We start from the raw sequence: 26,945 nt of genomic DNA, 5'->3' as shown, positions 1-26,945 counted from the left end.
AAGATAAATATATTGTTCTTTTAAACAATAACCTAGTTTATTCAAAGAGTGATATTTTACAAATATTAACAGTAAAATCATGAAAGCATAATCATAATAAAAATAACATTGATCGAGTCCTTTAACCTTAAATTAAAATGAAGAAGAGCAACACAAACATCAGTGCTCCTTCTTTTCTTTCCGCTTTCGTTTTCTCTTTTTATCACTTTGAAAGTCTTCGTTTTTCCTAGCTAAACACGGTTTGCAGTACCAGTTCTCATTTTCATCGGGTGGTACCTGGATACCGACGCACACCCAATGATACCACGCATCGCAACCGTCACAACCGATCATGGGTCTACCATCGTCTTGGATACCGCAAGTGGGGCATATCCACACTTCGTTTCCGTGCTCGTCAATCTTTTTAAACGTTTGTTGTTCGATTTTCTTGGGTTTCGGGGTAGGTTTGGGCTTAGTAGGGGTTAATCGAGGTCGACCAGGCGTTTTAAGGATTGGGGCAACAACTGTTTCCTCGATGGCTACCGGCTTTTCAACGGGCGGTACTGGAGACAGCGTCGATTTAGGTTTGGGAGGGCCTGTCACCAGTGCCGAAATTTTAGCAAGTCCGACCGGGGATGGCTCCCGTTTTCTTTCCGGAATAATATCTTCAGTCTTCCTTACTATTGGCTTTATATTTAACTTTCCTGGTGTGTCAGGTCGCGGAGACGGAACTTTAAGTAAAATCTTTGGTATTGCAGGATTTTCTAATACTTCGATTTTCTCTTTTTCTGCTTTTTCGGCTTTTTCCTTTTTCTTGATCTTTTTCTCTCGTTTAACCTATAGATACATAAAATTATTATGGTTTAACATTTAAAAAAATCATAACAAACATTAGTTGTATAGTAAACGCAAGAAAATTGTTTCAGGGTCATTATATATATTTTTTAACTAAAGCATGTCAACACATTTATAACTATTTAGACGTGAGCGGTGAACAGCTTTTAAACGAGGGAATTATGTTCTCAAATTAGTTATTAAAAAGTATCTTGTGTTTTTTTTTGACTAATTTTCATGGACACGACATTTAGCGTTGAGCCTGTTGTAAAAATTTTACTCAATTGTATGAATTAAAACTCAACGTTAAGAAAACTAAATATAGGATAGAAAACGAAATTACACACAGAGACAGAATGGCGGTATCTCTCGGAGATGCAGTACTGGACAAAGTGGAGACACTCGTGTATTTAGGCAGTAATATAACAGAGAGATGGGCCCAGCCGTAGAAATTAAAAGCCGAATAGAACGGACCCGAACAACGTTTATAAAAATGAGAAACGTCCTTTGCAGCCACCATCTTAGTATTGACTTATTGACATATGATATAATACATTGTTATATCTTTCTAGCACTTTTATAATATACAATATGCCAAACTTAAACGAAGGAAGCCTTTGAAATGTGGGTATACATAATCACAAATGAGGAGGTTTTTAGATTGCTAAAAAATAAAACAAAACTGGAAGCAAGCTGGACTACTTCGGTCACATTATGAGCCACCCTAAAAACTATTAACTTGCATCGCATCTTCCAGTGAAAGATCAAAGGTAAACGTGGTTCGGCAGAAGAATAACATCATGATTTAGAAGCTTAAGACAATGTTACGACATAATTTTTTTATAACTGTGCCATGATAGATAACATGGTCGCCAAAATGATATACAACCATCGATAACGATCGAATGACTTTTTGTAGAATGTAGAATTATTCTTATATGGCTCCGATGATGTCCAATGTCACAAAACTTGTGCGATCATTATCGTCTTCAAAGTAAGAGACCAATCTATTGAAAACCCCCTTCTCGACTATGAGCGACCATCCGTTTGGGCTTAACTTCGTTACAACGTCCATCTTTGTTCACACTTTGTTCTCAGACGTCTCTCGTTCACATTTTCCCGTCTCTATTGGGAGTCTACCCTCTACCCGTTCGCAACCTAATCATTCTCATCCAAAACTGACACAATCTAAACAAACCTTACCAGAAATAATCAATTTTACCAACTGCAGATATCTCGGTACCCCGGAAAGACTACGAATAGAGTTGAAAGATGTTTTTTTTCTACGCTACCACACTCTAACCAAATTTAATTTACTCTAATATAACCAAAAAACCTCTAACCATACCAAATCTAACCGAATCTAAGCAAACTTTATAAAACCTCACACCTCACCAACTCACATAATCTCGTTCGCTTCGCTCTCTTGCACCTCGATGCATATCCTTTTCTGTAAAATAATTAATTACATGATTAATACCTATAACTCATCTGTAAAACTAAATTAGAAAATCGTTCTGGAACACTTTTTTAATACATTACATTAATTGGCCAATGCACACACTGACAAATGGGGAACATTACCCCGAATCCTCTCAAGTATTATTTTAATTATCATCAATATCCTTCAGCAAAGATATTGATTATAATAATTGTTACCTAACACTAAATGAAGAAAACAAGAACTCTTGGATTGGTTAATAATCAAAAGAAATAGTAGTCCCAGCAGAAGGTTTACTCAAAAAAAGAGTTATTTCAGTTATGCAAACAATATTCACCAAAATTTAAAAAGTATAGTGTAGATGAAACAGCAGAAGAACAAATTCTGGAATCTCGTTATGTTACAGATGAAACAATAGAACCAATCATTATTTCTATGGGAAATGAAGAAACTGATGATGATGACGCCTTCTTATCAGAAGAAGACAACTTATGTATTTAGGTATGCAATTATAAGTTTATATGACGCTAGTATCCGAAATATATTTATTATTAAATTATAATGAAATGTCCTAAACCAATATTTATTATAAACATTAATGTGGGTAGATAATATTGACATTTTAGTTTTTTATAATAAAGTAATTTTATGTTCTACGTCACTGAGGCGTTCAGTTATTGCTTAATCCTTCAGGGTTTGCTCATTTGCATTTTATGGTGTATTGTATTTGAGGTGTGTCGAGGTGATCATATTAAAGTAAAGTGAAAATTCAGATGGAGATTGTTAACCACCACAATAGAAAAGACTCGCGAAAATTCTACCAGAAGATAAACAGCTGCAGAAAAGCATTCAAACCAAGAATAACAGCATGTAAAGACAGAGATGGTTCCATAATTAGTGACAAAGAACAGATATTAAACAGGTGGGCGAATCATTTTGAAGAACTGCTTAGCGACAGTCGTGAAGAAGACCAAATAGAAATTACTTTGCCTAAAGTGGATGAAAACATATCCTGGAGCTGATATAAACTCTGATCATAATCCTCTTGTAGCCCAATTACAGATTATTAATCCAGAAACAGAATAACAAAAGATTAGATATGGATCAACTTAGAAATCCCGAGATAAAAGTTAAGCTTACAAATAGCATTAATAGTAATGTTGCTTTAACAACCAATACTGATGATATTGAAAGAGACTGGATCAACTTAAGGGACGCTATATGCAACGGTGCGAAAGAAGTCATTGGTGACTACGAGCGGAAGAAGAAGAACGAATGGATGACAGATGAAATATTACACCTTATGGACAGAAGGAGGGAAAATAAGAATAATCCCGAACAATATAAAGAACTGGATAGAACTGTTAGCAGAAAGATAAAAGAATCCAAAGAGAAATGGTTACAAGAAAAATGTCAAGAGATAGAAGAGCTAGAACTAAGACATGATAGTTTTAATATGCATAAAAAATTCAAGGAGTTTACTTATACTTACAAGAAAAAACAGTTTGGTGGGTTAATAGAGGAGAACAACAAACTTATTGTAGATAAAGAAGAACAGTTACAGACTTGGGCAAATTACATAAAAGATTTGTTTACGGATTATCGTCATATTCCTACGAACACTCTTGATCTGAATGGACCAAAAATATTGAAAAGTGAGATGATAAAAGCTATAGATCAAACGAAAGATAGGAAAGTAACAGGATGCGATGAAATACCAGTCGAATTTTTAAAAATTTTTAACGAGAACAACCTGAATGTAGTATTAGAACTGTTTAATAAGATATACGATACTGGTCAAATTCCATCGGACTGGTTGAAATCTACATTTGTGCCCCTTCCCAAGAAATCGAATTCTAAGACGTGTAGTGAATATCGCCTTATAAGTTTAATGAGTCACACCTTTAAAGTATTCTTGCGTATTATCCATTCCAGAATACGAGCAAAATTAGAACACAGCATAAGTAAAACACAGGTCGGTTTTAGATGCGGTTTTGGAACTCGAGAGCCGCTCTTTGCCATACAAGTCTTGATTCAAAAATGTCTGGATCAACAGAAAGATGTTTACGCCTGTTTTATCGACTATGAGAAAGCATTCGATACTATCAAACATGACAAACTCATAGAACTATTACATCTTACAGGACTTGACACTAAAGACATCCAGATTATAAATAATCTATATTGGAATCAAACAGCCCACATGAAGAATGGACATATGGTGAGTGAAAACGTAACCATTTCCAGAGGGGTTAGACAGGGCTGTATTCTTTCGCCACTGCTTTTCAACCTGTACACGGAACAAATATTTCTAGAGGCACTGGAAGAGTACAACGAGGGCATCAAGATTAATGGCGTACCAATAAGTAATTTTCGATATGCAGATGATACTGTTATACTGGCCGATAATATCGAAGATTTACAGATGATGCTAAATAGAGTAAATACAATTGGCAACCAATTTGGACTGAAGATCAATAGAAAGAAAACTAAATTTATGGTGATCAGTAAAAAGAACATTCAACATATCGACCTGAATATTGACGCCGAACGTATTGAAAGAGTACACCGATTTAAATATCTGGGATATACAGTAAATGATAAGTGGGACCCAGATGTAGAGATTAAGATCCGAATTGAAATAGCAAGATCCAAATTCATCAAAATGAGAAAGCTCTTAAGCAACCGCCACCTAAGCGTTAACCTCCGATGGCGCGCCACGAAATGCTACGTACTCTCTACGCTACTTTACGGAGTTAAAGGGTGGACGTTAACAGCAGCAACTATAAAGAAGTTAGCGGCTCTAGAAATGTGGCTGTATCGTCGCATACTGAGAATACCTTGGACAGACAGAGTGACCAACACAGAGGTATTAAGACGAATGGGTAAAGAGATGGAATTGTAAACGACTGTTAAAAGGAGGAAAGCGTCATACCTGGGCCATCTGTTCCGTAATGATAAGTACAGTCTGCTACAGCTTATCGTGGAAGGCAAGATTGAAGGTAGAAGAGGTTTGGGTAGAAAGAAGAAATCCTGGCTGAGAAATTTGAGAGAATGGTTTCAAATACCAGAACCGCGAACATAATACATGCGGCACAAAACAGAGAAACCTATCGTTTGGTGGTCGCCAACCTTCGGTAGAAGACGGCACATAAAGAAGAAGAAAGTGGATGAAAACGCTCAAGAGCCGCCCCCACCGAAGAAGAAATTAGAAAAGCCATTTCAAAACTAAAAAATAACAAAACCCCCGGTTTGGACAATCTTCCTGCAAAACTCGTTAAAAATGGTGGTGACACTCTTTTTAAACACATGCATAAATTAGTAATCAAATCTGGCAACGGAAGGAAACGCCCGCGGACTGGAAATTAAGTGTAATGCACCCTCTTCACAAAAAGGGAGATATGATGGGTGTGATAATTATAGAGGCATCACCCTACTTAACGTAACATATAAAGTATTGTCCAACGTATTGTACAGAAGACGCTTGTCCAGCTAATCCAAGTGCGGTTTCCGACCCAATAAATCAACAACGGATCAAATCTTCAGTCAGGCAGATTCTTGAGAAAACGCTTAAGTTCGGAGTCGACACCCACCACTTGGATTTCAAATCCGCATACGACTCAGTCAACAGACAAAAACGTCTACAGGCTATGGTGGAATTTCAAATGCCGCTTCATCTTGTACAACTCACGGAACTTACACTCACAGGCGTAGAGAGAGACGAGCCAGAGGAAGACCAAAACTTAGGTATCAAGATAACATAGAGTATGATCTAAAATCCATCGGTGTTAAAGCATGGAGAAGAGTTGCCAGAGACAGGGACGAATGGAAGATTGTTCTGAAGAAGGCTTTGGCTCATAACGAACTGTAATGCCACTGATAATGATGAAAATTCAGATAAAAAGGTATCAATTATTAAGAATTTTCTTTATTGACTAACCCTGTATTGCGACCTTTGCTATAAAATTTGTGCTATCAAGCATTTTCAATTGTACTATAGCATCCGAATTCAGTATTAAAATTCCTCATACGTATGGGGAAATCATAAAAACGGTTTCGATAAAGCTAGAAAAATAGATTTACTCATAAACTATGACAGCTAAAGCAATTTTAATAACGGATTCGTCTATGTGAAATGAGTCTAACTGGAATGTAATGTTTTACTTTCGATGTTGAACATTTTTCACTTTTGAGTCAAAATTTGTGTATGCCGTTGTGTATGTTGTATTGCCGACACATATCAATTTGGTTTTTATATTTTTAACGACCAACTTGAGATAAATAATTCCTCACTACTAAATATGTTCATTGCTCACAAATACATTAAATATTGATTTTAGTATTTTACATATCGATACCTTAATTCGCAAACCGGCCAACTCCACGTTTAAAAATAGTTTTTGGAAGCAGTTGCTTTACAATTATAATTCCGCATGATTTGCAAAAACAACAACTCCAGTACAATCATTAGTTTCTGTGCAAATCGGTATTCGAAAACCAGCCACCTCCGTTTTCTTCGGAACGTTATGATTTTGACAGCTAACTCACCTAAGTCGGCTATTTTATTCGGCGTTTCAACTACGTACGGGTATCGTTCACAATTTATAGAAGAAAAATTGTTAAAACACAACATAAGGAAAGAAAATATTGACAAACAGTTGGGTAATAATACAAGGTATGAATATTTATTTATTTAGTAATTAGATATAATTGCTCATCTACCGTTTTTAAAGATTTAATATTCGCTAGGAGTTGGCTGGTTTTCACACTGGTGATAAGAGTAATCCAATGTTATGTTTTGTTTTAAGCTGTCGTAACCGATTTAAAAATAATTTTTGTCTTAAAGATTTTTGTTACATCAATAAAAAAGTAAAAAAGTGCAACGATTAGGAGGGATCAGGTAAAATACATATAGTTAATCATTTTTACCTCAAGAATGATATCCATATACCAATAATAAATCATGCATTGCATTTTTTTAATCTTTATTTTTGGTATTTATTTTCTTAATTTGCTCCTTCTTGTATTTATTATTGAATTTATGGTGTGATGGCTTTTTTTTTTTATTTTTTACATGTTGAAAGCACGCACTCAAACAATATTGCAAATGAGTACTCAAAATGAACGGGAGCGAGAGTTAACTAACACTACCACAGAGTTTTTATTGTCGCAAGACTCCTATAATTTTGATAGCATGACCAAGCATGATAACTTAGCTTCTCAATCTGCTTCCTCTATTTTGTTGTAAATAGCGACATATATTGTATTAACAACGAACAGCAACGAACAGAAAAATTGATGGTAAGACACTATGGGACAGAGCTAGAAGTACAGATATACGACGTAGATGCAAGGTGGAGAACATCAAGAACTGGGTAAGAAATAGAAGAGTAAAATGGAACGATCATATAAGCTGAATGACAACAAATAGAGTAGTAAAGACGGCAAGAGACGGTTCCCCAATAGGAAGACGATCAGTAGGAAGACCACGAAAACGATGGAACGACAACTTACTGGAGGCACATTGAAAAACAGACAAGAGTCATGTCTATAAAAAGAAGAAGAACGAAGAGCCTCGTATAGAAAAGATGTTTAAAGCTGAATACTTCAACGACAGTATTACGTCTGATAGTCAAAGTTGTGTCCATAATAATATGCAGATAGTTGATAATATTATACTTGAAGAGGTTTACTCAATAAAAATTACAGTCAACCATTATTTGACACGAACACCGAAAATACGGTTAATCCTATTGAACCAATTACATGTAGCATTAACCAAAATGATACCTTATTACTATTGAATCGTGATTTAGTCATTGATATGCAAGAAGAAGAGCTAGCGGCTCCTGCATCTATACCTAAAATCCCAACTACCTATCCTGAATTAATGAAAAAACTAGTTGATTACAGTGAATCTGATTCTGAATGTGATGAACCTGTTATCAAAAGAAAGAAACGGTGCCAAGTAAAGAAAGAATAAAAAGAATAGGGAAACGGGTAAAGAATACTGCGGAAAACAAAAAATTGATGGAAAGTAGAGAACAGATATAAAGAAACCAAAAAAAAGTTATGAAGCCTCGATGTAATTGTAAAGAAAAAAAGGAATAGTGTTATCCAGTACGATATTATGTCTGAAAATGATCGAAAAACATTATTTGATCAGTTCTAAACTTTTACTTGGAACGAAAAACGACTTTACACCGATAATTTAGTAAAAGTTATTCATACAAATAGATAAAAAAATAGGAAAGATCCAGAAAAATCTAAGAGAGTTAGTACTTCTATTTACCATCTAAAAAAAGGTGAAGATATGATCCGAGTCTGTAAAACGTTATTCCTAAACACTTTTTCCATCGGTAAATCATGTGTTTGGGGTTGGAAGGTTAAAGGCTTTCACAGGAAAGAATACCAGTGAACAATTAAAAACAAATATTACAAGAAATCTATTTGATGAAAAAATTAAAACTTCGCAGGACTTTTTAGATAGTTTGCTCAAGATGCCATCCCATTATTGTAGAAAAAGGACAACACAGACATTATATATATATATATATATATATATATATATATATATATATATATATATATATATATATATATATATATATATATATATATATGGACGCTTTCTGGACGCTTCCTTAACTATTGGTCATATCATAGACATTCAATTAAAATCAATTTGTTTAAGCAAATGAAAGCTAGAATCATAGCAATCAGTGATCCTTCTTTCCATCAGAAGAACCTGAAAATCCTTTCTAACCTTTTCATCGACAATTCATACCCAAAACACCTAGTCACCAAGATCTTATTTAGTTTGACCCCGAACATAGCACGCCAAAATGATGAGGTGCAAATTATTGTCACAAGTGGAGAACAAAATGCCAATTGCTCATATACTTCATTAAAATACATAAAAGGCATAACACCCAGACTGACAAGACTTTTTAAACAGTTCACTAATTTAAAAATAGCCTTTAAAACTTCATTAACTGCAAGATCAATATATTCCAAAAGATAAAAGTGACATCAAAGATTGTTCCAACGTAGTGTACCAGATTCCTTGCAACAATTGTAATTTGGTATATGTGGGACAAACCACTCGTAGCCTAGGTAGTCGCTTAATCAGTCATCGAAGCGACAGCAGACTATATCCGGAAAGATCTGCCCTTGCAGAACATGTAAATAAAGAACATCACATATGAATCAGTCAAAGTTTTAGCTACTGAATCCAATTACAAAAAAAGAATCTTCTTAGAAATGGCATTCATTGCTCAAAATTCAAACGCAATGAACAAACGGAGTGACATTAATCAGTTAAGCTCCATTTACTCCTACCTATTATATTTGGATACACATTCACATTTCAATGATGTTTCAACATCTGAGTCATTGTAAAGTTTCCAGGTTTCTTCATTTAGTATATTCTCATCTTAAAAATTGTTCTTTCAACCTAAATCAATCCTTGTTAAATTTTGATGTGTAATATTAGTAGTACTACATAAGACAAAGAAAACAAGAAGAAGTTCTGTCATTTGCCATGTCCAGGAATGACAGCTACTCTTAACCTAACACTCCACTGTTGGCCGGCACATGTGGCCGTTTTAAATCGTTGTAATTGTCTTTTTCTTATGTGTTAAAAGTAATAATAATTGTCAAGTTTGGTCTTTTACACCATGCAATTTATAGATTATTTAATTATTGACTCAATTAATGAGTGGTGCGTGATATTGTCACATGTGAGTAGAACAATCTCAATAACGTAAGTTTTTATAACCTTTTACACTCTTAATAGGTTTCGAGGATGCTTTACTAAGATTAGCACTTTATTTCAGTTTTTCCTGATGATGAAAATAAACATTTTCGAAAGCTTGAAACTTAGTTAAAAGAGTACACTTATTTCACCGCTGCAAATCCCAATAAACCTCAAAGCTATATATATATATATATATATATATATATATATATATATATATATATATATATATATATATATATATATATATATATATTTATATAATATAATCGGACATTTCATCCAAGCAACAAAAAAAACAAAAAGACGTTATCTATTGCTACTGTTACAAACACTCTTACAATACGAAAAATATCTCTCTTTAAACCAAAGAAAGACATGCGAAATTTGTAATGGATACACGTTGGGTCATATTGGAAAAGAAATTTATGAAGAGCACATAAGTAAAAAAAAACAAAGCAAAAATGGAGAAGGAATCTGATAAAGAAAAGAAAGAATTTGTTTTTACTGCCGATCTTCATCTAATTATTATGACCAAACTCTGCGTTCACAACTGGTGCATTTATGACATAAAGCATAGTGATGGATATTGCTTTCTGTGGAATGAGGCTGAAGGAGGATTAAATTCTAATGAATTTGCTACGATTTTTCTTAACTTTCTTATCAAAAAAGTGATTCTAAAAATGGGAGAAGATAACAGGCACATAAACGTGTATACTGATGGGTGTTGTTATCAGAACCGAAACCTCACTTTAAGCAACGTTCTCGTTAACTTAGCTTTGCTACACAATTTGACTATTGAACCAAAATATTTGGAAGTGGCCCACACACAAATGGAAGTCGACAGTATGCACGCAATGATAGAGAAAAAACTTAAAAATCAAATATTTAATGTTCCAGCTGAGTACATTACCATTTGCAGATAAGCGAAGAAATCAAAATCTTACACAGTTGAATACTTAAACTATTCCTACTTTAAGAATTTTAAACAGCTAAATTTTTACAACTCCTTAAGACCAGGAAAACTGAAGGGAGATCCTAAGGTATTGCTATTTAGTAAATCGTAATCATTATTTTTGATTATATTCGATCGGTGTTTTTTATCTTTATTTTTCAGGTTATCGAAATTCGAGCTCTCATCTATACACCCTCTGGAGAAATATTTTATAAGCTTAGATTTTCTGAGCACTATAAATTACTCAGCCAACGGAAAAATTCCAGAATAAATACAATACTGTTTTAAGATTTGTCAAATTTGTACCGTGAACGCAGAAAAATTACAGGAAAGAAATACTTGGATTTACAGCAACTAAAGAACTTGATGCCGAGAGATTAGCATAAGTATTATGTTGACTTTCCTCATGAAGACTAGAAATAAATATAAACACGTTATAAACATCGAGCAAAAAGACAGAAGGGGGAATGTAAAGGTAGTGGGGGCAAAAATGTTGTTAGACGGGAAGTGCCATTTTGAGAGGCCATATTAAACAAGGAAAGAGAGTCTCTTTCCTAGTTCAAGAAATCAAATTTAGTTGGGTTATGTTATTGTTTGTCCCAACTGTCACATGAAAGCTTATTTATATTGAAGTTTTTTAACAATTGTCACATTTTAGAGTATTATCGTTATTTAATTAAAACTTTATTATGCTCTAGTGTTAAAAAAGTATTTTAAGTGTTTGGAACGTAGCCTTAATTTGGCGCCTTTGCTTTCCGGATATGTCCGCCATATTGAGAGGTCACTTTTATGAATTTTGGTCTCCTTTTCATAACGATTAGATTCCCTCTTTTGTCTTTTTGTTAGATGGTTATAAATCATAATTATAAGTATAATTCAGTTTGTTTTGTTTTAAATTGAACTTATTTTATAATCACCAATGGATTTTTATTTGATTTTTTTCCTGTAAAAGAAAATTGGATAACTGCTTAAAATACCCTAGTGTTGTAAATATCATTGTATAAACGATTATGTATTGGCAAAAATAATATGTAATAACATTATTTACCAGCTGGATTGTAATTTTTGTCGTCAGTAGCTTATAAAAAATATTATATTGTTTTATGTATCTCTTGAAAAATTTGTTCAAATGGAGTTGGCCGGTTTGCGAATTAAGGTATAGATATCTAATAAATAAATAAATAAAAGCCATTTTTGGAGATAGCCAAATAAGCTTTTGATAATTAAATAAAGCAAATCAAACAATTTTGTGCTAATTTAATTAAGACCCGTGTATTAATAGTTATTTAACCAACAAGTGTATTCATAAGGGCGATAAACTATGGAGATATTTTAACGCGTGTACGAAGCGAGCGCGTTAATTTTCGAGATTGTTAATCGCCATTTTAATTCACGAGTTCGTTACAAAACTTTTCCGTCGACCGTACTTTTGAGAAATAAAAATATCTTAGTTTAAATTTTTATTTACTTAACGATAAATAATGACATACAATGACAGATAGTACTAACAGAGGCTACTTCATTTTAAATTTTTTAGTGGGAATATAAATAGGTATATGTTTGGTTGCCTACACCACAGGTCACTGCCAATCACAGAGCGTTTAATTAATTTATGCAAGCAATGTATGTTGTGTTGCCTATAATGAAATCGTTCATTAATAGAAAATCATTCATTAATAGGGGTCATTAATCAATGATTTTGAGGGTGTTAAAATTGACCATAAATGGACGGTCGACGGAAAACTATGTAAAATATTTTAATTAATATATTGTTGTAAACCATAAAACACCAATAAATATATAAAAAAATTACCTTTTCCTTAACTTCCTTCTTCAGCTCTTTAATCTTTTTCTTCTCGCCCTTCTCCTTTATTTTATCTTTCTTGTTTTTCTTCTTTATCTTGTCTTTCTTTTCTTTCTTATGTTCCTTACTCTTTTTCGGTATGATATCAGAAGATGTCGGTACTAGTGGCGGAATTGCTGAAGTACTAGAACTGGTTTCAGGTACCTGAATTGGTTGTTGTTGCACTGGTGGAGGAGGAGGAGGAGCAGGAAGCTGGGGTATAATTTCGACAGGGGGTGGTCTTACTTCTGGCGGAGGTGGTCGAATTTCTAAGGGAGGTGGTTCTCTGACGGGCGGTTCTTTAACTTCCTTTACTTGTTTTGCTTCTTTAACTTTTGGCGGTGGAGAAGGAGTTATGTCCATCTGTGAAGGAAGATTAGGTATAGAAGGAGGGAAATATGGATTTTTACCAAAGTTAGGAAGGCCTCCGAGGTGCGAGAATGGAAACATGGGCGTTGTTAACTGTGGCGGTATCAGTCCAGGTCCCCCAAAGCTTGTTAGGAACGGGAATGGCATAGGAGGGAGACCCATATGTGATCTTATATGCGGTTCTGGCGTTTTAGGTCTATTTACAATTATATCCATTAATTCGGATTCAGTAAACACAGGGCGATGTTGAGTCTTTCTGGGTTTCTTAATTTTGGGTTTAGGATCTTTTCGTCTTCTTTTTTCTTTCGGCATAGGAGGACTAGGATGATATATGATTTCCGGTGTTCTGGGGGTTGTCGGCGGGGAACTGTCATCGAAATAAGTACTGGGACTATGCCTATTCATTGGAATAGGTTCGATTGTGATGTCGCTAGAGAGACTGATTTTATTAACTATGTCCGTGCCCTCATCTATAATCATATTAGGTGTATTAGCCCTAGATTCTTTCTTAGATTTATTTTCTTTGACATTCGATATCTTTCTTAAAATATTAATTTTCTTTTTATCCGGTTCATTAAATAGTTTTTCCACCTGCTGAAGCATTTGAGGTGTCATCGGTGGCACAGGAGAATGTGTTTTCAGTGGAATCGGCGTTATTGTTGTATTAAACTTCTCAGTCTTGGCTTTAGCCGCGGCTAATGCCTTGTCGGGAGTATCTCTCATCAATTTCTGAGGAGGAACATGACTTACTTTAATTTCATTAAGCCTAGGAGGTTGGAAGAATGGTAAAGGTAAAGAATGGGGTGGTAAGTGAGGATTATTTAAATTGTGCGAGTGAGACGCAGCAGCGGCGGCAGCTGCCGCCGCTGCTGCAGCTTTCTGTTTCATTTTAACTACGTCTTTCATAGAGGCATTCTTCTTTACCATCTTCTCCTCAAATATAGGTTTAAATAATTCCTGAAAAGTAGTTTTCCATTAATTTTATTAACAAAAACAGTACACAAATTAAAAAAGTTAGTAAATAAATGAGAATAGTCCAGAATATAAATACACAGATAGAAAAATAATGGTGTATTCGTTACTCTGCGAGATTATTTTCTTATTATAAAAAAAATTCTGGTACTAGTGGGCATTGTTTATATTAATATATTTATTGTTAATCTGACAGATATTACTGTCTTCTCAACTTATTAAATGTCTAAAATTGTCCCATATCTAATTAACCCTTAAACGGCTAGCGTTACCATATCGTAACGGTAGACAACCTCATTTTAGAAGTGGCAACACAGCTTTTGGTTCCATCGGAATGCGTTGGTTATTTGTCAACACGCTTTTAGTATGTGAATGAACACATTGTTGGGTACAACGTCAACGTAAAATCTTTTTGGCAGTTTTATTCAAATTTTAAAAATTGTGGTAACAGTTACGAGCTTCCAAAGATGGACATCCGTCTAGAGTAAGTATTACTAAAAATTCTTTTTTGAATTGTTATGAAAAATACTTACAAAAGAGTATTTATAGATAGTTATTCTTCAGTTCTAGACCAAATTTTGTTATGAAAGTATTTCAAGTTCTATAATGTAACCTCAGAAATATTGGCGTTACCGTATGGTAACGCTAGCTGGTTTAGGGAGACAAAAAATATTGTACGTGTATAAATGTCTTGCGTGTTGAGTATGTGGTATATATGCGATCAGAAAAGCTAGGACTCTTGTTTATGTATTAATAATTGTCTAGTATATTCATTTGTTACTTTTAGGCGTGGGTTTACGCTGGAAGAAGCATTGCAAATGGTTTATGAAGAAGACCTGGACGTTCATGAAATATTCATCGAGCCTCCTGATGCGAATGTCCTTACCGATGAGGATTCTGGTGATGAAGATGGTGGCGGATTTCTAGATAATTTAAGCGGTCGACAGTTGACACCAGGAGCTGAAATCGTCCCTCCTCGTGCTGTGAGAGCTTTTATCGATGTACCTGAATCGGAGCCAGTGTCAAATATCGTCCGCCCTGGGTCAGAAAAAATATCCTGGATTGAAGGTGACTTTGAACGTGTGAGCAGGTATTTTCCTAAACCAGATTATAGTAAATATAGTGATATGGACTATTTAGATATATTCGAGATGTTTGTTGATAGCGAAATAATTGAACTACTTGTGACCGAATCAAGAAAATACGCACTTTTCTGCAATAAACCGGATCCAAACATTTCTAACGAAGAAATGAAATGTGTAATTGGGATTATGATTGTTACAGGATATAATGAGTTACCTGGAAGGGACTTTTACTGGGATTCCAAACAAGATATGAAAAATATTTTAGTCACTGAATCTATGAGAAGAGATCGGTTTCGCCAAATTTTAAAATATTTGCACTGCGCCGACAACACACAGCCTGTACATGGTGACAAAATGTGGAAGCTACGCCCACTGATGGGCCTTTTGAAACGCCGCTTTATTGACAACTGGATACCTGAACAGAACTTGAATTACGATGAGGCTATGATCAAATACTTTGGGAAGCATTCATGTAAACAGTTCATTCGGGGTAAGCCCATCAGATTTGGGTATAAAATGTGGTGCCTAAACTCTGCTTCTAGTTATTTGGTGAACTTTGATATATATCAAGGAAAAAACCCAAAGTCAAACACTAGTTACGAAAGCAATTTTGGAAAATGTGCTGCTCCTCTACTTTGCATGATAGATGAATTTTCGGATGATATAAAAAAGCTCCCGTTCACATTTTACTTCGACAATCTCTTCACAAGCTTTAATTTGTTATATTCCTTGAAACAAAGAGGGTATGATGGTACGGGAACTATGAGGGAAAATAGAATTCCTACAAGTTGTGAGTTACCTAAAAAAAGTATTATTTCGAAATCGAAAAAAAGAGGAGACACGATATCTGTCATCGACAAAGAAGATGCAATAATATTAGTCAAGTGGATGGATAATAATGTAGTGACAGTAGCATCTACATGTCATGGCGTCAATCCAGTCACTCAAGTAAAACGCTACTCTCGAGCCGAAAAAAAAATTATTCAAGTACCACAACCTTATCTGATTTCTGAATATAATCGATTTATGGGAGGCACTGACTTCATGGACCAGCAGATATCCAGATACAGGATTTCAATTCGTAGAAAGAAGTGGTGGTGGTCAATTTTTACTTGGCTACTAGAAGCTGCTATAGTCAATGCTTGGTGTATATCCAAGAAGTGTAAACATCAAACACAGCTTACCCAACTAGAATTCAGACGAGAGATTGCTCAAGCCTATCTGATAAAATATGGCATGGCTTCAAAAGGTGCTGGAAGACCTGCGGCTGCTAAATCAAGTTTATCTTTTAATAGGGTTTCGGATAACTTGAGATATGACAGAACAGACCATTTTTTGATAAACATCCCCAATAATAAGAGGCGTCGATGTGCTGGAGAAGGTTGTAGCTCAAGTATTCGTACTATGTGTGTCAAATGTGATGTAGGATTATGTCTAGAGTGCAATATAATGTTTCACAGCCCAAAGTGATAATTTTCTTGTCCAAAAATTTTTTGTATACCCTAACCGGCTAGCGTTACCAAAACGTAACGACTATTTTTTTTTTAAATTACATATATTTTGAGAAAAATACTTGTACCAATATGTTTAATAAAGTGTTTTGACCAATATTTATGATTTTTCCTTTCCTTTTTTGCAAAAAATAAATTTCGCCGTTGAAGGGTTAATATTAACATTAATCTAAATAAATATTGGGGACTTCATACAAAGAGGTACCATACAAATAAGAGTTGAAGTGAGGAAATGATAAAAAGAATCTTTATCTTAATTTATAGGAAAAAGACATAAAAAAGTTTTCAAACCTGGAGTGAACGATTTAATAAATAAAAAATCAATATTACTATTTTAGGTTTTATAGCGTTTTAATGCATTCCGTAAGGTATTGTAACGGTGTGCATCGCAAGCTATCGCTACCGTCCCGCCAACGCTCCACACACGCACTCCCACCGCTGAGTTCCACGTCTATCGATCCACGCTAGAGGAAATGGAAGGCCAACAACGGTATAAAACAAGAACCACCGCACGAGAGAATCGACTGGGCATTTGTAACTGTATTACTTCCATTATTATTTTGTTTGACTGAAATTACGGCAATACGTGTAATGACTAGGCTTTTAACGGAATGACGTGTTACACCGATTACCTACGACATACATATATTATGTTAATGGAAACAATATTTGAAAATACAAGTTAAGCAGAGTTGAAATACTGATAAACAAAAATAAATATATTTTTTAAACTACTGGTAATAAATGAAGATTTATCGAAATCAAAGTCAAATGAACACAAACTATTAATTAAAAAGATAGATGATAAACTTACCTTATTGATCTTTTTCTCGCGTTTTTCTATTTTCTTCTTCATAGCACTTTCGTTAAACATGGGTCCATGCATCGTTGAGGCAGTTGCTGGGGCAGGCGCTGGAGCTGGAGGAGGTGGAGGCGGAGGCTCAACCGGCGGCGGTGGGAGAGGAGCTTTAGCTTCAGGAAGTTTTCCTTCTCTAGCCGGCGACAGAAAACCAGACGTCGTCATCATCACGCTGCTGATTTCTCGCGTAGGGCGACCTCCTTCATCTTCGCGCTTCGGACGCTTGAATTCTGGAGAAATGACGTCGGCCGGCTTCTTAAACTGAGCGCTATTTGAGCTTGTACCATCGTCGAGGATCTCTTCTTTAACCGAAGCCGCTTCTTCCGCTTTCGGTTCGCTTTCTTTATTAATATAAAAAAATATAGCTCCATTACAAATTTACATAATTAGAGAGTGACAGATCAGATTATCACTAAAATGACGGATGTATAGACAACTCCTAGAATGGCTGAAGGGATCATATTGATACATGATCAGTTGGTATCATATTTCTGTAATGAGACCCCTAAAGAATTTTTTGCACGTCATTGAACATTTCTATAATACACTTCTCCAAGAAATTAACGCATCATTTTGAAATATTAAAATATTTTATTAGCGTTAATAAAAATTTCCATTGTAATGCTATATTTTGCAAGCTTCTTGTATATGCTATTCGTACACTCTATATTTATTGACTGTGTTTTATCGCTATAGTTTTTATTGCAACAAAACAAAAAGAAACAAAAAATGTACTAATTCTATAAATATACTAATTTCCAAGTGTTCACGAATTTCATTCGGCTATTGTTTAATTGTTGATTATTGTTAATTGTATTTATTATGGAGCGTCAATCACGTAATTTAACCCGAGATGAATGTGCCCAAGCAGTGATACCGTCGGAAGAAGGTTAGAGTTACCGAAGAATTGGTCGTCGGTTTAATGTGTCCCACACATTCGTCTTACGGGTGTTAGAAAGATTTCTCGAAACAGGGGATCATACTCGCAGACCAGGGCAAGGACGAAACCGGGTAACTACCCCTATTCAAGATCGAATTTGAAGAATTTCTGCTCTTCGACAACGTTTTGTAACACATCGAAGTCTACAAATTCAGCTTCAAGACGTGCATGCTATACAAATTAATACTGAAACTGTTCGCCAGCGACTTGGGAATACAACTTAACACCTAGGATTGCCGCCCGAGGTCCTCTATTAACTGCAGACCATCGAAGGGGGAGACTACACTTTGCCAGAGAACACGTTAATTGGTTAGAGGCTGACTGGGAACGAGTGCTATTTACTGATGAATCCCGATTTTGTTTGTATAATAACGACAGACATGTTCGGGTGTTGCGACGACCCAACGAACGATATGGTCAGTGTAACTTCTCACACACCACATGTTTTGGTGGAGGATCCGTTATGGTGTGGGGTGGTATTTCTTTGACCGCACGTACGGACCTAGTAGTCATACAAAATGGAACTGTTACAGCTGAAAGGTACATATTGGAGATCCTGGAGCAACATGTAGTACCATTCGCTCCTTATATCGGTGAAAATTTCTTACTAATGCAAGATAATGCCAGATATCACGCTGCACAGATCGTCAGAAATTATCTAAAAGAGGTAGAAATTAACACTATGGAATGGATAGCACATAGTCCGGATTTAAATCCGATTGAAAATCTCTGGGATATCATTGGTAGGCGATTAAGAGCGACACCGATCCAACCAAACTACTTACAGGAAGTAGGAGAGAGACTGATCCAGATTTGGAGACAACTAGACCAAAATGAAATACGGCAATTAATTTTAAGTATGGGCCAACGATGTGAGGCTGTTATACGTAGTAGAGGTGAAAACACTCGTTATTAAAACTTTTTTCATATTTTGTTTTACTTTTCTTATCATTATTTTTTTAGAATTTTCTGTTTTATTTTTTATTTCTCCTGTACTTCAACATTTTCTGATGATTAGACAAATTGTTATAATTACTAATAAAATGTAGAATAAATCTGGTGAAGTTTTATTTTTTATTATTTGCCTGTTCACAAATAAACTTGATTTATTGAAGTGGTGCGTTAATTTCTTGGAGAAGTGTATATCTATCAATAGTTCTAATAGTGTTTTTTTAAAATTTTCTTAATAAAGAAGATATATAACCCTGGTGCTTTCGACATTTTTCAATAATCGTCCTTTATCTCGCTAATGTGGGGAGCTATTGATGATTTGATTATTTTTCTATACCCTGCAAAATATACCAATTTGGAACACCCTGTGTACAGACTTTTTATTATTTTGTAAAATGGCAACCGTGACAACACTATGCTTGTCGAGATTTGCGCACTGACAGGGATGGTATAAATGAAGTATAATATATTATAGACTCAGCGGAAGCTGTAAAATGTGTCACAAACAGGATTCTAAGTGACTATGACAAATATATACCTACAATATGGTACATATTTTATATTTAAACTCGCATTGATGGAGGCGTATGTAGGAACCGAAAACTAACGGATTTATTGACTTTCCTCTATTGGTCAGATTAAATTGACCACGCTCCAATGAAAGAAATATGGAATCGACAATTACATTCCTAGTTTTGGCGCGCTTCAAGCGGAGACACAGAATATGACAGTGAAGCACGCGGATCTAATAGGGATGATTACTATTCATTGAAATACATCCGAGTTTTGGCGCGTTCCAGCGGATACACAGAGAACGTGACAGTGATGCACGCGAATCTCATAGGGATGAGTTCTATTCATTGAATTTTGAGAATGGCTATGACGTGATCCTTTGTTATCAGTTTTATGTAGGAGTTTCAACTTGTTTGTGCAGTAATTTAGTGTTACCGTGGTTATCGCATAGATAAGAGGTTATCGTTGGATTAACAATGGCTCGCACATATTTGACGGAACAAGAACTGTATGATTTATTAAATCAGAGTGACGATGAAGATTTTACGCGTCTGGAAGATCAGTTTGACGGTTGGGACAATGACGATGGTGAAAGTGATTGTGAAATTGCAGAAAATAATTCGGTACTAGCCGAAGCTGAGGTATTTTGTGATGAAAATGGTTCAGATGCTAAGAATAATCAACCTAATCAGGAAGATAATCCACCACTTAGTAAAAAAAACTGATAAGCCGAAAAACAAGTTTATTTGGAGCAAAATTGACCTCAAACCTTCTCTAGAGAATTTTGATGTGACATATTCCGGTTGCCTACTTGAAAACCTGTCGGAAATTCCAACGATTTTTGAGGTTTTTAAAAATTTTGTTTCTAAAGAATTCGTCGAAGAAATAGCGGTACAGACAAGCATGTATTACCATTATATTGTAAGTGAAGATCCATCACAAAAAATTCACAAATATACATCACGAAATACGGATGAAATCTACCTGTTTTTGGGTCTTTGTCTACTCATGCCTCAAGTGAAAAACAAAGAATAAAGGATTATTGGTCCCAAAATTTCATAATTCAGACTTCTGCATTTGGTCAAATAAAGTCCCGTGCGAGACTTTGAGAAATTTTATGATTTCTGCATTTTTCGGAAAACTCAAACGTTATCAGAGAAGATAGGCTGTTTAAGATGAGGTTCCTTGCCGATCATTACCGACAAGTATTTAAAAAATATATGTATCCTTTTCAAAACCTCGTGATTGACGAAACCATTATGCTTTTTAAAGGAAGAATATCGTTTGGTCAGTATATTCCTTCCAAGAGGCATCGATTTGGGATCAAATTTTATATTATTGTAGATTGTGAAACGGGCTATATACTTGATCTACTGATATACACAGGTGCTACAACAGAAATAAAGAAGTTCGAGGAAAATCTAAGAACTTCAGGCAACATAGTAATGACTTTGATGGAGCCTTATTTCGACAAAGCACATCATCTATACACAGATAATTGGTACACTAGTCCCATTCTTTATCAGTCTTTTAGAAAGAAAAGTTTATTGCTGTGGAACAGTGAGACCAAATAGAATGTTCATGCCGAAGTTTGAAAAAGTTGAAAAAGGTTCGATTGATTATTTTTCAACCCAAACTTTACTGGCTTTGAAATATAAAGATAAAAGAGTAGTCCATATATTATCTACAATCCACAGCAATAAAATAAAAACTGTGACAAATAAAAGAGGCGAACAAGTTCAGAAACCAGAGACGATTTTTGAGTATAATTAAAATATGATAGGAGTAGACAAAACAGGTATGCTTCTGAGTACCACACAAAAGGGTAAGAAAAACAGTGAAGTGGTATAAGAAAGTGTTTTTTCATCTACTACATTTAGCGGTGCGGAATTCCCCATGTGATATATAAAATGAAAACCGGAAATAATATTCCATTATTGGACTTCCAGAGGACTTTAGTCAAATTGATAATAGAAAAATATAAAAAGGTGGCAGTTAGAAGTTGTACAAGCAGCAGACCGGAAATTGCTCACAATCCCTTACGTCTTATTGAAAGACATTTTCCTACAACTTATCCCAAAAGGCCTGAAAATAATAAATCTGTTGTCAATCGGTGTGTTGTTTGTGTAAAGCAGAATAAAAGAAGAGAAAGATCCTATAATTGTGAATCATGTAACGTAGCACTATGTGTTATGGGATGCTTCGAGTGGTACCATATGGTACTAAAATTTTTTTTGTGTAATTTTTTTTCTTATTAATAAAATGTATTTTGATTTTGATTTGCTTCTCAAAAATTATTTATTTCCATAAATATATATATAATATAACCTATCAGTACAAATTATTAATATTAATTGCCCATCCGGCCAAGAGAAAAATATTTTATTAAATTACTGAGTCAATGAAGTCTCTGAAGATGATAAAAATGAACGTCCGGTTCCATGAATGTGATCTAAGTAAAATCTTACCTAAGTTTTGCTTAGTCAAAAAAATTTCTAGACAGAAATATGTTCTGAATGATATTCTTGCAAAAGCTACTTTAACGACGTTATTTAAACGGTAAAAGGCGGCATTTTACAATCGACGGGATTACAATTGAATGAGATGAATTGAGCAGAAGATACAGCAACAATGCAGCACATGTCGGATAGCAGTAGGCCCCAACAAACCAAATCCAAACATAAATGACCATAGGTCTATTATAATAACAGATAATTTAGACTAGCGGGAGACTTACAAATCAGATAGGTAGACAAACTTGCCGGCTTCTCTTAACTTTCTCAATCGAGATATCGCACAAAAGTGAAAAACCATTTCTGAAATGTTTAAAATTTTAACAAAATATTCAATTTATATTTACCTTCTAGGAGAGGAAACATAGGCGGCATGTGTTCATGAATATGAACTGGTCTTGTAACAACTTCTTGACTTCCTGGTTTTAAAAAATTCAAATTGTCTTCTTTGTCTATTGGAAATTTTGGAACGGGATTAGCTGGAGGACAAAAGTTAACATACGTCACATATTCTTCTAGTTCCCCCAGATTTATGCCAAGTTCCTAAAAATAAAGTTATTAAATCATTTGAAGATTAAATTATTGGTGAGTAATGGGCATAAGCAAAATATATCTTATAACTGTTGTGGAAGTAGTAATTCTACTGTTGAAAGGGGCGATGACAATATTCATTCATTCATTTTGGCTTTACAACCCTGTGTGGGTCCTAGCCTCCCCAAGAATTTTTCTCCAGTCGTCCCTATCCATCGCCTTCCTCCGCCAAGCACGTATTTCCATATTTCTCATGTCTTCATCGATGTTATCTAGGAATCTTGTTCTGGGCCTTCCTCTTCTTCTTTGACCAATAGGTCTATCAAGGAGCGTTTTTCTAGCTGGGTCGGTTTGCTCCATCCGCATTACATGGCCTACCCACCTCAGACGTCCTATCTTTATGTGTTTTACGATATCTGGTTCCTGGTATATCCTATAGAGTTCGAAGTTGTATCGTCTTCTCCAGACACCATTTTCATTTACCGCTCCATAGATGCGCCTTAGTATTTTTCTTTCGAAACATCCTAACATGTTTTCATTGCTTTTTGTTAAAGTCCAGGTTTCTGAACCATATGTTAGGACTGGGCGTATTATTGTTTTGTAGAGTTTTACTTTTGTATTTCTTGATATAACTGTAGATTTAAAAAGGGGATTAAGCCCAAAATAGCATCTATTAGCCGTGCAAATTCTGCGGTTTATCTCTGCGGTAGTGTCATTTTCAGTATTGACGAGCGTTCCCAGGTATACAAATTCGTTAACTGCTTCGATGACGTCATTTTCTATAACAAGTGGCCGTAGTGTTTGTGGTTGCGTACCTATTTTCATGTATTTTGTTTTGTTGGTGTTTATTATTAAACCCATTTTTGTAGCCGCTTCCTTTAATACTACGTACGCCTCTCGTGCTGCGTTTTCCGTTCTCCCAACAATATTGATATCATCAGCATATGCTAAGATTTGCACAGATTTGTTATATATTGAACCGTTAGTTGTGATTTGTGACGTACGTATTACTTTTTCCAGAGCTAGATTGAATAGTATACAGGAGAGTGGGTCTCCCTGACGTAGCCCGTTATTTGTTTTAAAAGGTTCAGAGAGTTCCCCCTGGATTCGTACTTTGCATTCAACTTTTTCAAGGGTTAGTTTGGTTAAACTTACCAACTGATTTGGTACTCCTAGGTCTATCATTGCTCTAAACAATTCTCTTCTATTTACAGAGTCGTAGGCTGCCTTGTAGTCTATAAATATGTGGTGCGTGTCTACACCGTATTCCAATGACAATAACTATATGTAAAATAAACACATAATTGATGGACGAAAGAGTTGACAGCAACAGGATTACTACTTTGGTGAGTGTTACAGTGTTAGGTGACAGACGAGTGAGTTCCAATGTTGTATAAAATTATATCCACACAAAATATGTATTTTATGACAAAATTTAACAAAAAGTCAGAAAACTTGTTTCAAAAAAGTTGGAAATTATGTCCTCACACCAATCTCTAATTTTAGGCGATATCCAAAAACCTGGTATCACTATATCATCATCATAATTGGCTCATTTTATTTATTATTTTACAAAGATACTTACAATACCTTATACCCACAAATCAATCAACATGCACAAACAAAAACAATATGTTTTGCTAAAGACCAGCTGGAAATTCAAAATTTTAAAAGAGAGCTACAAAGAGCCTATTACAAACTATATTTAGTATGTAGGAATTTCAATATGACCATATTGACATGAAAAATGAAAAATTGTGCTGTTTAAACAAGAACAAAAATGGTAATTGTTGAACATCTACTATAGAGCGTTTCACGTTAAGAAAATAACATTGGGCTTATGGAGATCAGTGTTGCCAAAACTCTCAGGCATGCGGTTTACTAGATTATCGATATATTTTTCGAATTTCCATTTTCAATTAACATTTAACTGTAAAGTCAGAATAACAACTGAAGAACCACAAAGCCTTATTATCATTATGTAGTCTCAGAGAACGACATAAAATCGCTGACATACGTACACTGTATTATTTTAAGTTGTAATTAGTAATTAGATATATGCATTCCAAGCGGTCAGTTTATTTGCTTTTAAATCTTTAATAGCAGGCAAAGTGCATGATTTAACTAAGCAATATTTTCTACTGATTTCTATGAGTCATGGTATATGATATTCTTACCGAAAAACAAATAAACTGTCGTTACTACAATTAAAATAAGATAAAATAAAATTATCTTTTGTAAATACTATTTAATTAAAATTATTTTCCCTACTTTTCATCTCTTGTTTCGAATGGACACTTTTGGTCAATTACGTTAAAAAACAATTATTTAATTCATGTCTGTGAAAACGAAAATACAAATTATACAACCCTGAATCATGCTTGTGTTCATCGTGGCATCGCTGTGCTTCTATCGTCCATAAGAAATACATGGCCCTATATCCGCAATGTTATTTTCTTAACGTGGAACGCTGTATAGAACAAGTTATCATTCCAATTACTTTAGTCCACCTAAATAATAAAACATTGATAAAAAAAGAAGCCATAAACCAAATTATTATTTACAAATTAGAACTGACCGAGAGCTTCGTTTTAAAGAAATTGAGCACAGAAGTGAATCAATTACGGAAAATATCAGAAATGCACAAAAGGTATAGCAAGGAATTTGATGGCAGTTATACAAAGGCTGACTATACTAAAGAAGACAAATCCCTTAATTACTGCAAAATTTTATTGCAAAGTGGGGTATGGGCAAAAATGCCAGTGTAGTTCAGACAGAACTGACTGGTATCTCCATAGCCGCAAAAGAGATAACCCAAAAAGGTATAGCAGGGAAAACTATAATGATCTGCACAGATAGCAGACAAGCGCTACTAACATTGAATAGACCATGTGTCACATCAGGTTTAGTAATGGAGTGTCACGAGTCACTAACTCAAGCTTCGGATGGTAATAGAATCATCCTGAGGTGGGTTAAAGGACACAATAGGAATAAAGGCAACCGCATTGCTGACCAATTATCTAGGAAGGCGGCAGGCCTAAGACTCTTAGGACCTGGGGATCTTTTTGGTTGGTCAACTGCAACCATCGCGGAAATTGTCAAATGTCATTCCCATACGCAAACCATAAAAAGATGGGAAGAAGGAAAAGGATGTAAACTTGCCAGGGTAACACTAAGTAACCTTGAAGAGTCAAAATCAAAGAAGTACTTGGGAATGGACAGGAAAAATCTACGCTTGGCAGTTGGTTTTTTAACTGGTCATTGTCAACTAAGCAAACACCTCCACACACTGGGGCTAGCAGACACACCTCTATGTAGGAAGTGTGAACGAGAAGACGAAACTGTAGAGCATGTCCTATGTGAATGCCCAGAGTTATCGTTAATACAAGAGTATGTGTTCGGCGAGTCCTGGCCCACACCTGCCCACATAAGAGAGATGTCTCCTGGTGACTTGTTAACCTTCCTAGAAATGGCAGGATGGACAATGAGCTAAGGGTGACAGCTCCCTGGGAGGATGCACAATGGGTCAATTGTGGCCTAAGTGCTGTGAAACTTAACTCGCCCTCCCTACTCTACAGATACTGCAAAATTTATGAAATGTAAAACTTGACTAGTGAACATAAAATATATCAATCCTTCAGGTAAATTTTTGTAAAATCATTCCCATTCCTTACCTGAAAAGCGAGCCCCAAGTGATCCAAATTAGCTTCAGTATTACCAAATTCATTTGCATAGTCATTAGTAACTTTCGTAATTTGTTTAAGGTATTGTACCAAAAGATCAGTAAGAACTTCCAGAGGTGTGGAGTTTATGCTGTGCCAACCTATGGTTTGTAAAAGTTTGACCACTGCAATTTTGCAGTGGTCTCTACCATATTGGGCACTCATGAT

General features: G+C 35.1%; 1 protein-coding gene across 1 annotated transcript; it reads right to left on the bottom strand.

Moving 5' to 3' along the window:
- Nucleotides 1–26,942, bottom strand: Taf3 (TBP-associated factor 3). The gene is made up of 5 exons (XM_072536815.1): nucleotides 26,730–26,942; nucleotides 22,872–23,067; nucleotides 17,563–17,948; nucleotides 12,782–14,137; nucleotides 1–816 (listed from the first exon to the last, which is right to left on the bottom strand). The coding sequence occupies exons 1-5, from the start codon at nucleotides 26,940–26,942 to the stop codon at nucleotides 160–162; spliced, it is 2,808 nt and encodes a 935-aa protein (XP_072392916.1). The 3' UTR covers nucleotides 1–159.
- Between the last annotated feature and the right edge of the window lie 3 nt (nucleotides 26,943–26,945).

This window comes from Diabrotica undecimpunctata, chromosome 7, assembly GCF_040954645.1.
Source record: "Diabrotica undecimpunctata isolate CICGRU chromosome 7, icDiaUnde3, whole genome shotgun sequence".
Classification (NCBI taxonomy): Eukaryota; Metazoa; Arthropoda; class Insecta; order Coleoptera; family Chrysomelidae; genus Diabrotica; species Diabrotica undecimpunctata.
Note: the sequence above shows the minus strand (reverse complement) of the source record. Positions and strands in the feature narration are given on the sequence as shown.

Coding starts and splice junctions, on each gene's coding strand:
- Taf3 (XM_072536815.1), bottom strand. CDS start 26,942: ATGAGTGCCCAATATGGTAGAGACCACTGCAAAATTGCAGTGGTCAAA. Junction 17,949..22,871: donor TATGTTTCCTCTCCTAGAAG/GTAAATATAAAT, acceptor ATATTAATAAAG/AAAGCGAACCGAAAGCGGAA. Junction 14,138..17,562: donor GCGAGAAAAAGATCAATAAG/GTAAGTTTATCA, acceptor ACTACTTTTCAG/GAATTATTTAAACCTATATT.